Source organism: Uloborus diversus, chromosome 8 (genome assembly GCF_026930045.1).
Source record: "Uloborus diversus isolate 005 chromosome 8, Udiv.v.3.1, whole genome shotgun sequence".
NCBI classification, from domain to species: Eukaryota; Metazoa; Arthropoda; class Arachnida; order Araneae; family Uloboridae; genus Uloborus; species Uloborus diversus.
Window position 1 is genome coordinate 81674201 of NC_072738.1, and position 13386 is coordinate 81687586.

General features: G+C 33.2%; 1 protein-coding gene across 1 annotated transcript in view; it reads right to left on the bottom strand.

Moving 5' to 3' along the window:
* The window catches only part of LOC129227509 (reversion-inducing cysteine-rich protein with Kazal motifs-like), a 147548-nt gene that overhangs the window by 39951 nt on the left and 94211 nt on the right, over positions 1–13386 (bottom strand). The window contains exons 9-11 of the mRNA XM_054862085.1: positions 9380–9532; positions 7007–7103; positions 5596–5869 (exon numbers count right to left, since the gene is read on the bottom strand). Coding sequence (XP_054718060.1) covers positions 5596–5869; positions 7007–7103; positions 9380–9532 — 524 coding nt within the window. The remainder of the gene's footprint in view (positions 1–5595; positions 5870–7006; positions 7104–9379; positions 9533–13386) is intronic.

Genomic DNA, 13386 nt, shown 5'->3' on the forward strand with positions numbered 1-13386 from the left:
ATATTACTTTTGGAGCTCTCTTGAAACGCAGGAACGTGCCAAGCTATTACATTATACCTACCTAAAGTTACTCTAAAATTCCGGAGACAGGACTAGCTTTAAACGGGAACATTTCTGAATATTTCAGGAAGCTTCCAGGATAATTTCAGGAACGTTACTGAATTTTAGCGGAAAACGTTCCTGGTTTTTTGTAAGATATGTTACTGGAAGAAATTGGGCATATCAGCTGCCCATTATTTTCCAGGAACGTTTTTGAATCGTTTTTACAGTGTAGTTGTCTTTTTTTTTCTTTTTAAAGTCATGTTGTTTAATCCTTCGGTGGAGTTTCAAAAATGGTTAGTTTCTTCTTTCTTCTCAAATTCTTTATTTTTTGTAACAGTTCTCTGAAGAACTTTGTTGAACCATAAAAGCGGCGCAACGTTTAGGGAAACTTGAATTTCCCCACGATGGCATTTGGTTAAATTATTATTTTCTTTTTTTTACAAACAAAAGCTACAATCTTCAAATCATCAATGAAACTATTTGCTTTTTACAGAACAAACAGAAAAACCCAGCACAAATAGTTATCTGTCCCAAACAGTTTTTGGTAGCTGAGGATGCGAAATTCGGAGCTATTTTTTAAAACTCAATTTTTTTCTTTTTTCAATTCAAATTTTTAACTCGCAAATATCGAAAACCTTTTGCGAATAATTTTTTTACATACCTTTAGAAAGCCCGGATTTTTCTGCATTGGATGAAATTTGTGTCTTGGGATTCTTCCTCACGTGATTTTAAGATTAGATTTGCCCAGATACTTTAGTTCAAAAGTATTTTCTCAGCTTTTAATCAACACATGCTTGAGTACTTTGATTTTCGTCATGTAGATAAATTTATCTAAAGTAACACGTTGGAAAAGAAAAAAAAAAAAAAAACTTTCAAAATTATTTTATTTTTACTGGCTACTGATTTTTTCTGTATTCAAAGTATAAGGGAAAAGGTATTGCTTTCTGAAATCTTTTTATTTTCAAACTTCGATGAATTTACCCGTTTTAAAGAGGTTTGAATAAATATCTCTGTGTCGGTGAGTGTATTTGGTTGGTAAATACAATTACATGGAAGATCATAATCAAATGTAATGCAAGAAATGTTATGAAATTAGGTACACTAATAGTCCCAGATGAGAACTGATGCTGGTTATTTTTGGGTTAATCGTTCTAAGGGATTGTGGTGCAGATGAACATGTTTAGCATGACTACTACTTCTCAATAAGTAAAAAAAAAAAAAAATCTAATAGAATTTTGTTTGCAAAGAGTTCCTGATTGGATCGGGTACTAATTAGGTTTCGGCCCCAATCTCTTTATGGGGGAGGCTCGAAATTTTTTTTTCTCGTTAAGGTTGATTGCTATCTCTCAAGAAGTAATAAAGGATACAAGTACTTATTGATATGTATATGAAAGTCCGAAATCTGGTAAATCTCCACAATAGCCAGATAATATGTACATTAACATACCTAAGGTATCGGCGAAAGTTCGGTGATTCACCGGTGAAAGTCAACATTCTCCAATAGCGATCTTTGACGGCAATGCGCATATCGTTTCCTCAGAGCAACAGTAAGATATCCTAGTGTTATTCCTGGGATTAGATGTCTTAGTGTTGCTCTGAGGCGACGATATGTTAATCGGAAAGATCTTACACTTGTTAATGAATGAAGCACCATTGCATTATATATAATTACTAGTGGTACCCACACAGCTTTGCCCGTAGTAGAAAATTAAAAGGTCATTTGATTCGTCTGTATATTTACAATAATGGATGATGCATTTCTCGCCAATTTGCTATGTTAATTTGCTCGCCCACGTTATGGCAATTTGCTCGCCCACGTTATGATAATTTTCTCGTACACGTTATAGTAATTTGATCGTCCTCGTTATCATAATTTGCTCGGTAAAATGTTTTTAAATTGGAACAGAGAAAGAACAAAATCGAATTTTCGAAAAATCGCTTCGAGGTGCTCACCCCTTGCTACGAACTCATTTTGTGCCAAATTTCATGAAAATCGGCCGAACGATCAAAGCGCTACGCGCGTAACATACATCCAGATATCCAGAGGTCCAGACATACAGACTTTCAGCTTTATTATATTAGTAAAAATTTCATTTACGCATTTAGATGAACGGACTAAATACCATTTCCTTTACGTTTTTCATCGACACTATCGATTTTTTCGACTGAATTACCCACAGTTTTAGTTGATAGCAGCAGATCAATTGATATTTGACGAAAAGCAACTGACGTCTTCTTCAAACGGAAAAAATCCTTCTGAGAAGTTCACGTTTCCCTTCGGGATATTGAAAGAATCGCCGAGGTGTATAATCCTCCAAGTGAATGGAAATTCTGAATATGTCCGCAATTCATCATCCTAAGCGTTACAGAAAATTGGAGCAATTAATTAGAACGTGCATCAAATTATAATAGGAACTTTTTCTCTAAAAATGTACTTGATAGGGTAATGAAAACTTTCCGGAAGCCAGAACTGTTTTATTGAAATTATCTATACGCTTTTTTTTTTTTAAAAAAAAAGGTGTTTATCTAATAAATTACTCCGAAATGGTCACGAGGAAAAAAAATCTTCAAACGGCACATACATATCATTAAAAGTGTTAGCTTGATTTACTGTGGCGGTGATTCGGGGGGTGGGGTGGGGAACCTTTCCTGTCCACTTTTTATGGTTTATTTATTTATTTTATTTTCCAATTTAGGAACCAAAACTAGAAATTACAAAAAAAGCAGAAGTGTCAAAACTTTCAGATCATAATTATTTGTTTTGCTTTGTATATCTGTTTACGAAACATTGTTTAGCAAAAGCAATATCATTAACTTTATGTATTCATTGTTTAGGTATTAGTGAATCAATTGTTCAATTAAAACAAGCCATACTTGCTTAATGAAATTATTACCAAATGTTTGTGACATCTCAAAATACTTTGAGGTAAATAATGAAAGTCTAATTCATGGCGATGTGTTTCTTTGAGAAAAGTTATAGTGTACATAATTTATCAAAAGAAAAACGTGAGTTAAGCTGTTAGACTTGCATAAATTACTACTCATATGCTCTCAAAAACAGCCTTAGCGAAAGTTTGAACTTTTTCTTTCTGTTTTTAATTTTTTTTCATTATTATTGATATTACTATTATTTTTTTCCTTTTGGCTGCCGCTAAAAATTCTGTGGCTTTTAGTTTTTTTGCCCCCCCTCCCCCCATTTTTCAGTCCCAATCGCCTTCTCTGGCTTGATACATGATGTTCGGATCCATACTGCCGTGGGCAGCTAAACGGAAGTATCTGCAGAAAGGAGTTTTCGAGAGTTTTGAAGAAACACGTTTTTGATTCAATACTAACAATAGGAAAATGTTAGAATGGGTTCGTTTCCAAAATTTTAAAAGTATTTTTTTTCTGAAAGAGCATGCTTAAAAACATAGGATCTAACCATTTTTAAAATAATTTGTTTAAGTTTAATATTTTTAAAAAATTACTTAAATCGGTGCTCTTTTATTGTTTACATTTCTTGCCGATGACATCAAAAATAATGAAATGCCATTCTGTGTTGCCATTCACAGTGCAAAATATTTAATTCGCATCTTTACTCACGTGTATTGGCAACGATATGGTTGGTAGCAAGCGTAGAGCGCAATTTTAATTTGCTGCTTGATTATCATAACGTGGAAACGTAGTAGAAAGATGCGGCACAAAGTGCATTATTTGTGACGTCATAAAGACCACGCCTTGTTTGAAAAATCGGACATTTAAAAAAAATTAATTAAAAAATAAATGTTGGGAAAATGAAAGTATTTTCTGGGTCCACGTTATTTTTTTTGCTCATTCTATCCATTTCAATGACTAAAAGTAGTACTTTTGACTGAAGGAAACCACACCATTAGACGTTATTTTCGCGCTTTTCTTTTCAGAGGAAACCAACTAAGCAAGCTTGTTCAGTAAAGATAAAGTATACAATAGATAACATAAGAGAAGAAAAAAAAAAGAAAAATTTGCAGTTTCTGACCTTTATTACCTTCCCATGGCAGCATACGCGAGTTACTCATTTTATTGAATAGCTGTTTCTTTTCCGTTACACATTTTTCTAGATCAGGAGTAACTTTTCAGTTGAACAATTTAACTAGCTAAAAGCAATTGAGTTTTTATGTGCTATGTGCTATCATCTAATTTCACTTAAATCATTGAATGCATTTAATAAGATAAAAGCTGATGATCCCTCTACCTATTTACACTCTAAGTAGTTCAAAAGAAGCCTAGAATTTCAGTTTTGGCTTTATTTATTTTGCTATTGTTTTAGTAAGAGGGATTCAAGGGCGCCGATATGCAAGATTTTAAGGGGAGGGGGGGGGGGGGCTCAAAAGTTTTCCCCATGGTATAACAGAATATTTTTCCAATGGAAGAATTCAGTACATATTAGAGACATTAAAATTTGACATTTTTAATAACTTATTCATTAATGGCTGGAAAAAAATATTTCATACCTTTTTGCAAAGTAAAAAGAACTAAAAGCAAGGAAGTTCTGATTTTTATGGGGGGGGGGGGCTCAGCCCCCCTTTCCCCTCTACATGGGCGCTCTTGGAGGGATCTAAATCTGAAAACTCACTCATTAGAGATAGCCCTGTTAAATATATGATAGTATGATATATAACAATTAACTTTATGTTTATTTTCAAATAAAAATCCAACAAGCAGTTTTGCGAAAATTTTAATCATTAAAATTATTAACGTAAACTGATAATATTAATGTAACACTCAACATGAATTGAGTCTTTTTAGCGAAACATGTCTTTGGACGAATAAATCATTCTCCGTCGTTCCCCATTATCAAAATAAAAGTCGCATCGGTCTTAGGGTCGAGTAAAATTTTAAGAAAAGTCGCCAAATTTAGTTAGAAATGGACACTCAAAACAGACAGACACAGCAGCTTCTTTGATATTCAAATATGTCGAAATTATGATCACTGTTTCCAGAACTTGCCATTTCTTGTAAATTTGGCGACATATTTTAAAATGCTGTACGAATTTGAGATCTAATATTTCGACAATGGGGGAACAAGGGCAAATGATTTATGCGTCAAAAAACATGGTTCTCTATACACTGTAAAATCGGTTTCGAAACGTTCCTAGACAATAATAAGTAGCTAATGTGTACATTTTCTGAAATTAACACACCTCTTGCGAAAAACAGAAACGTTTCCCGCTAAAAGTCAATAACTTTCCAAACGTTATTCTTGAATCTTTCTGGAGAACTTAGAAATCTTCCCATTAAAAGCCAGTTATGTCTCTGGAACAAACCAGGAAATTTTAAAGAAAAAATGAGGTAGGTATCAAATAATATTTCCTAAAGCATTATTGCAACCATGGTCAAAGCTGGGATAGAATTACAAGTAAGTACCGTGCATCTTATTTACCTTCAATTCTTGCAAAGCTACGAAATCTCGAAACTTACACTGAACCCTCATTAGGAGAATAGCCACTCTGTGTGTGTGTGACCCTACTTATTTCAATTATTTTCGTTATTACAATATTCGTTGGGAATCCTGGTAGGTATCAAGATAACCTTTACCTGCATATCATGTTGGTGTGTGCCCTAGTTTGGCATGGCTTGATCTGTAAGGCACATGCAATGGCCTTCCATGTGTCCGGTGAGCATTGGGCGATGTCCAGGACCGGGATGTCCACGCTGGGCATGCGGATGATGCCCTGGTGCCAGAGGTCAACATCATGCCTAGCTGCCTGGTCCGTGCGGGCGTTGCAATTTCGGAATAATTCGGTCGGACGGTGGTTAAAGTTGGTGCAATAGCTGAGGCCCTCGCAGCCCAGCTCGCAAGGTTCCTCCACTGGAAAGAGTCGAAATTGAAAAGAAAATCAATACAGTATAGTCTCGCTAATCCGAGTCCTGTTAATCCGAGGTAGCTTAAATACTGGGTTTTTGACCCTCCACGAGGAAGAATATGAAAGGTTTGCAGCAACAGAGAGTTAACTCCACTCTTTGATTGTTGCGAAATCTCCTGGGGTTAACTCCATGTTGCCTCTAGCGAATGAAGCAGCTGACTCCTTCTAGCGATTAACGTGAGAACTATCAACCGGAGATAACTCCTTGTTGAACCAAACGAACTTGAGAACTGTCAACCGGAGATAATTCTTTGTTAAACCAAACAACCAAAAAAAAATGGAGTTAATTCTTGTTGCCACAAACCCTTCATATTTAAAAAATGCAAATGATCTTAATTTTTAAAATTTCTTCTTCCCTTTTTCGGCTTTGTTGGAAAAGTGACATTAGGTGGCCAGTAGGTGTACGTTTCAAACTAAAAAGTTGAGTTCTCTAACAGTCGATGATTGCTTTAAAAAAAAACAGAACAAAAAGCCCCGAATGTGATTACGGAAAAAAAGAAAAAAAAAGGTAAACTGCTTTATGTGGTTTTCTCAAACATTTAAAATACATTTTTAAAATTGTTTGAGAAATGTAATGATACAGTTTTAGTGACAAGCTTCGAACATTCGTATTACTTTCATTAAAAAATCAAAGATTTAGGATTGCAAGTTCAACCACAGCCGGTGATTCACAGCTTCAAGTTTAAGCTTGATGTAGTCAAGACATAATGCGATGCTTTTTCTTCGAAGAGAAACACTGTATGAAAATAAATTTTAGCTAATACAAATTGTTTTTCTTTCTACACCCGAAAAATAAGATGTTGACCAAGAGTTCTCAATCAATAATAGAAAGAAAGATATGTTAATCACAAATTCATTCCAGGAGTTTTACAACTATCGAATTATTTTCAATACAGAAAAGAAGTATGTATCAAGTGCACAAAACTTTTGGTGGGGAGAAAATAAATAAATGAAAATAATAAAACAAAAATTAGCAAAAAAAAGAAAAAGTAAATGAACAAATAAATGAATAGAAACAAGTAAATGAACAAATTAATGAATACATTTAAAAAAATGTGAAACACATCAAATGAATTATTTACCTTCAGCTAAGCATCTTAACATGCTCGACTCGGCTAATTGATACTGACACTGACGATCGAACTCACCCCAAGTTAGCTCCCATTCGTTGCTATATGTCTGTAAATAAAACAAAACACAAATAAATTTAGTTGCATAAAACGTCACTGTTTAATATATATTCATTAAATAGTAAACATTTAAAAATAAAACATTTCATAAAAATTATTCTCGTATAATTTTCATATTTGTAGAAACTATATTATTACATTAACTTTTTGGACGGAATGCAGTTTTTTTTTTATTTTTTTATTTTCTGTTTTAAGAAACATCTGCTTCTCAGATGGGTATCTTTTCTCTTCCTCATTTCAATGTGAAGCTGTACCCTGCTTATTGACATTTCGCTGACGTGCTAAAGTATCTTTAGCTACCAGTATGACGGTTTACTCAGCTCTTACATCAGAGTTTTTTGCTGCATCTTGGCGATGAGTCCAAAATAAAAGTGAAACAGGAATCTCTGGATGCTGTTATTGAGCTGTTCGGTATTTTCTTTCAATCCTAAACTGTATCTGCGAAAGTGACAGATGCTCCGTGCGCAGGGTTAGCTAGGTGTACCAGTTTGCTGCATTTTATGCAGTATTCTAAGCTTCTGAACGTATACTTTCAAATTTAAAATATGGAGTCAGTAAAAGTTGCTTTCTTTCCTAGACCTCCGTGGCATTTTGTATTAATATTAACAACATGAAATACATTAATTATCAACAAAATACTTTACAAAAGAAGAACAGTGTATTTTTGTGACAAATTTCTTTCAAATTTGAGACATTTCACTGACATTTTGATCTTTCTTGTATTATTAATTTTGCTACGAGTTTAAAACTTACTGCAGTTTGAATTCAATTTTTAGCTTTTAGAAAAGGGAGTCATTTTCAACGTGAAACATTAATTTCTGTCCACGGTTTGCGCTTCCAATACAAGATGAAAATTTGCATTCATTTTAAAAAAATGAAATCACAATGCTGTTTTATGTGATGGTCAAAAGAAACTGCTTGTTTGAGGCAAAGTTTGCTATGCAAACTATACTCGTTTCATCCGCAGGGGCACTCGGATGGGAGGTCACGGGAGGTCACTGTGTACTTCCAAAAATCCCTTATTTGGCAAATTTGGAGACAATATTACAACACTAATATTCTTTTTCATTTCTAAAATTACTTTTTAATAATTCCAGATGTTCCTCTTCATTTTGATGTTATGTTTGTATGATATGTGTGTAAGTTCATATTTTTTATCAATCGGAAAATTAAGAATGTTCTCCCTCCTGAATATTTTAATTCGATGCGTCCCTGTCCGCTCGCTGCAAATAAAGTGGAGGAACCGGGTGAGTTTGGGCGTTAACCACCCAATAGCGCATTTAAGTCGAGGGGGGGGGGATATTTGTTTTCACAACATATACATATGTTTGTGGCTGTAAGAAGTGCTGAGATATTTATTTTCAAAGTTCGTGAATTTTGGAAAAAATGACTATTTTCCCTCTTTGTTTCATTTTTGGGACTCTGCAAAGGGCCTACAAATTACTTTTTTTAATAAAAATCTTGGACTCTGGTTCAAATTCAACGAGTTTCAAAATGACATCATACCTCCTGCAGCTACAGCAAAAACAAAAACTGCCTTTAAAAGATAATTTTATGTTCTTTAATTAATTTATAAAATAACTAGCGATACCCACACGGCTTTACAAATAATGGATGATGAATTTCACGACAATATGGCTATGTTCATTTGCTCGCCTACGTAACGGTTCCACGTTATGATAATTTGCAGGCTAAAATGTTTTTAAAATTGGAATGGAAAAAGAAAAAAACAGAATTTTTGAAAAATCGCCTCGAGTTGCACACCCCTATGCTACAAACTAATTCTGTGCCAAATTTTGTGAAAATCGGAGGAACTCTTTAGGCACTACGCTCGTCACAGAGATCCAGACAGAGAGACTTTCAGCTTTATTATTAGTAGAGAAGACATGATTTTACTTGCAAGTAAATGGTTTTTGAAATATGAAACGAAAAAAAAAAAAAAAAGAAAAAAAAAAGAAGAAAAAAAGAAAGAAATAAAAAAGAAACAAAAACAAACACACACACTTAACCCAAGAAGGCGGGACGAGTTCCCTTTGCTTCTAGCCATATCTTGGTAGGCAACCCGGCCGGCAGACAAATATTCGTCGAATCATAGTTATGTGTTAAAATAGTTTTGCTTAAAAAACAGATGGATGTAGAAATTTGCAAAGACTATAAAGCATGGATGTTACAAAAATTAATTTGTTCGAAAGTTCAAGTTAAATCTTCCGAATTTTGAAATTACAAAAAAATCACAGATAATATGCAACAGTTTAATTCACCTACTTGTATGCAAAGCCTTTGGCAGGTAAGAGTGGCGGCTCGGAAACAGCACTGGAGTTTGGCGCTATCCATTCCTAAGTTGTCCACGGGTGAGACATCTTTCGGTTCTGATTTTACGGAATCTGCGTTCGTTAGAAAACATTGCCACAGTTTGTCCTGTCAATGGAAAGGTTAGCACAATGAAATAAACAACAGCAAAGAAGTGGGGGGAGGGGGGGGAGCAGAATGCACTTGTGGGCCATTCCACCGTCACGTGCGGGACAAAAAGAGGCTTAAATTTCATTAACATTTTGTCATATTTCTTAATATTGTAAATAAATAGGGGTAAGCACATTTTTTAATCTTTACATTTGGTACAAAGATACTCCTGGCACAGTTATATTTTTATTAAACAGTTTTGTCATTTGAAATTTAATTTATTTGCATGAGTCACGGTTGGGACTTCAAAAGTCAAGCACTTGTAACTTGCTTATTTATTAGTAAAATTTCTTTGCCCAATCTTATACATATAAAATCTGAGTATCTATCTATCTATCTATCTATCTATGTCCAAGCTTCTTCTCCCGAACGACAGTGAACTGACCATCAAACCAGGTATCGATGGATTCGTCATCTTCCCGTCTTCATGTTTGGCTATTTAACATAATCCTCCGATAATAATTAGCGGAGATATCAATTAAAAATTATTAATTATGACTCTTAGATTTCAAAATAAAATCCATATTTTTCGAAGGCTTTCCTCCATTCAAATTATTATTCAGTGCTTCAACTCAACTTTCCGGATGAACGCTTTTATTAAAATTTACAGCGTGAAGAAAATCATTGAAAAGAAACATCTGTTGCAATTTTTTTTCTCGAATATAAAGAAATAAAATTAGGCTTTTGTTTTAAGGCTTTTCCTGTAATCAGGGTGTTTAAGTTGTTTACTTTTCGATTATTTTGCCGTAATCTGCAGCAAAATTTTGCTGTTTTTTTTTTTTTGTTCAAGCCTGATTGTTAAATACGCGTCACATGACATAACTTTCATTTTCGAGGAGGACCGTGCACGTCGTAAAGTAAATGAGTGATTTACAAGTTATTTGAGTTCTTTGAGGGTTTGTACCTGGAAAACGGATTGATGTAATTCTTGTACGACCATGTGGATAGAATCCATCCAAATATTTATCTGAGTGGTATGTTGCATTAATAAACACCCGGGCAACGCCGGGTAGTAGACTATTTTATGTAAAAAGCGGATTGTTATTGTGCATAAATATTTCCGATATAGTCTATCAGATGTAATTCAGTTTAACGTGAGTAAAGATTATAGTTGATAATGCATATATTTTCCCCTTTTGTGTTGACTGAAAATGTACTCATAACTTGTATCATTGATAACGATTATTAACGTTGATGAGGTGTTTTGGCAAAAATATGTTTTACTGGTGTTTTGCAAACCTTGCTTTACGCGCATTTATTTATTCCTTAACGCGTTAGAAACTAGTGTCAGTGTACTACAAAAGCATCAACTGGACTGCTCTTACATTTTTTAGGTAGCCCGTGCAACGCCGGGCACGCAGCTAGTTAATGTATAAATGTTAAAATAAATGACCGAGTTTAAGGGCAAAGGTTCCAAAGTAAAGGGAAAAGGAAACGTATCTCATTTTTGGTGAAACAATAGTTTTAACCGTTGAATATATATATATATGTATATATATATATAATATATATATATAAATTGGGCCATTCAACGAAAAAGTAGTCACTTTGTCCCGCACGTGAGGGTTCATATATTTCATTAAAAAGTAATTATTTTAGAAAATAATGTCGAAATCTTTTGTTTAAGGACATCACACATTTATTTGTAATTTGTTAAACAATAAAATTTTTATCATTAACCTTTTAAATTATTTTTAAAATGAAATATATGAGGCGTAACGTGTGGGACAAAATTACCGTTTTTCGCGGAATGGCCCATTTAGATGTCGCATATCTTTGAATTATTGTTGCTTCAACAACTTGAAAACAATTTGGCGAATCACTTTCACAGATATGTATTGAAATTCACCTTTCGTGTTGCTTATTCATTCTATAAAAGATTAATTATCTACATTTGTTAGGTGAAAAAATCTTAAGTTGTTACGAGATTGTGTTTTACACGAATAAAATCCTCCTGTAAATAAAATTCATTTCTTTTTTTATGCAATTATTTAAAAAGCAACTAACTTGATTTAACTTGAGCATTTAGCAGTGCCAAATGCAAGGTTGAAAATTTTTGATGGACAAGTCGTTGTATTTTGTAGAAGTACAAGCCATTTCTTTTTCTAAATTATAATGTACGCATATTTTATTAATAAGCTAAGTTCATAAATAAAACAATTTGAAATTCAGTTGAACTCAGTTAAAATGAAATAACTAAAATTTATGAATTTGTTGTCATTAGACATTATTTACTATTCTAGTTGTTAAAAAAAAAAAAAAAAAAAAAAAAAAAAAACCAAGAAAGGTACTTCCGTATTTAAAAATATCTTCTACTCATTTATTATTATTAATATACACCTTTTCGTCCAATTACATTGAAAAATAATTTTCTTAGCTCTTAAAATTTAGCTTTTTTTTGGAAAAAAATTCGTTCTGTTTAATTTGTTTTCGGTCTATTAAATTTTATCAGAGATTTTTGTTTGTGTTTTGACAAAACACGCACTTTAATGTACAGTCATAGAAAACAAAAACGAAACACTCGATCGTATTCAAAGACTATTGACACTAGAGACATGTGTAAGGAGTTATTGTTTCAGAAATAAAAAGTTCTACATAATTCAGTTAAAAAATTGTTGTTAAGGGGTCGTCTTCATATTAAAACGAGCATCAACTTTAAATTTTTCAATGAGAACCCCCTTTTTTTTATCACATATTTGTAATCAGGATCATTTTTTAACTTTGTATACAAAGTTTTGTTTAATTCGATCCAACCGTTACTTCAGATTCGAGTTTTAAAAAATTCCTCTCGTAATGTTAAAACGTATTTTGATATTTTTACTCTTAACAAAAAAACTGGATTAGGCACGGCAAAGATTTTTTTTATATCAAAATATGAAACGACCCAATAATAAAAACATAATTTACAACACCTAAAATGTAATTTTAGTTTTTTTATGAATTATTTTAATATTTTTTGAAAAAAATATGATCCGAAACCATATTAAATTTTAACAGAAAAACAATCTAGAAGAGCTTTTATGTGGGAATCCAAAATTTGAGCTCAAAATATTCAGTAGTTTTTGCGCTATGCTTAAAAACTCATTTTTTCCCACTTTAGGGGACCGTATCCTTTTTTAAAACAGAAATTATGAAAGTTGGTTTCTTCGTAAAAAAAAAAGAAAAAAATTGTTCAACAAAATAAGCAGACCAATTATAACGTGGTTTTTCTACATTAGAGTTACGTCTATGATTTTTTTAAATGCATAAATTTATTCACTGTCTCTGCAGAAGAACAACACAAGTGTTTCGTTGAGCAGGCCTCACCTGACCATATACTGTCGTGCCTAGAGCTCTCCAGGAGGGATTTGACAAGGTAAACAAACTCATGGACCTGGTCTAGCACTGCTGACCATGGGGGCATGCAACAACAACAACAACACAACACAATATTACAACCGTCAGTTTTTTGTGGATATCGCTAAAACGTCAATGTGTAAATAATGCGAAACACTACTTCATTGTCTAATAGAAGAATATTTTATAGAACTTTTTAAATTAAAAACTACACTTAAAATACTTTTTTTTTCTGCGTTTAGCCATTGCCTTTTGTAAAACAATAACTGAGAGAAAAAAAAAATTAACATGCACAACTTTTTCACAGAAACATACAACAAAACCTCATTGTCTTGCTAGTCATGATGAAATAGACAGTGTAGAATTAATGACTGTTCCCGGTGATAATTTGCTAAAAGGAAGAATTATTGCTTTGTCTAAATCGGGAAAAAGCACCCGAAAAATAGCCGACAGTGTGAAGTTTTGCCTTTAACAGT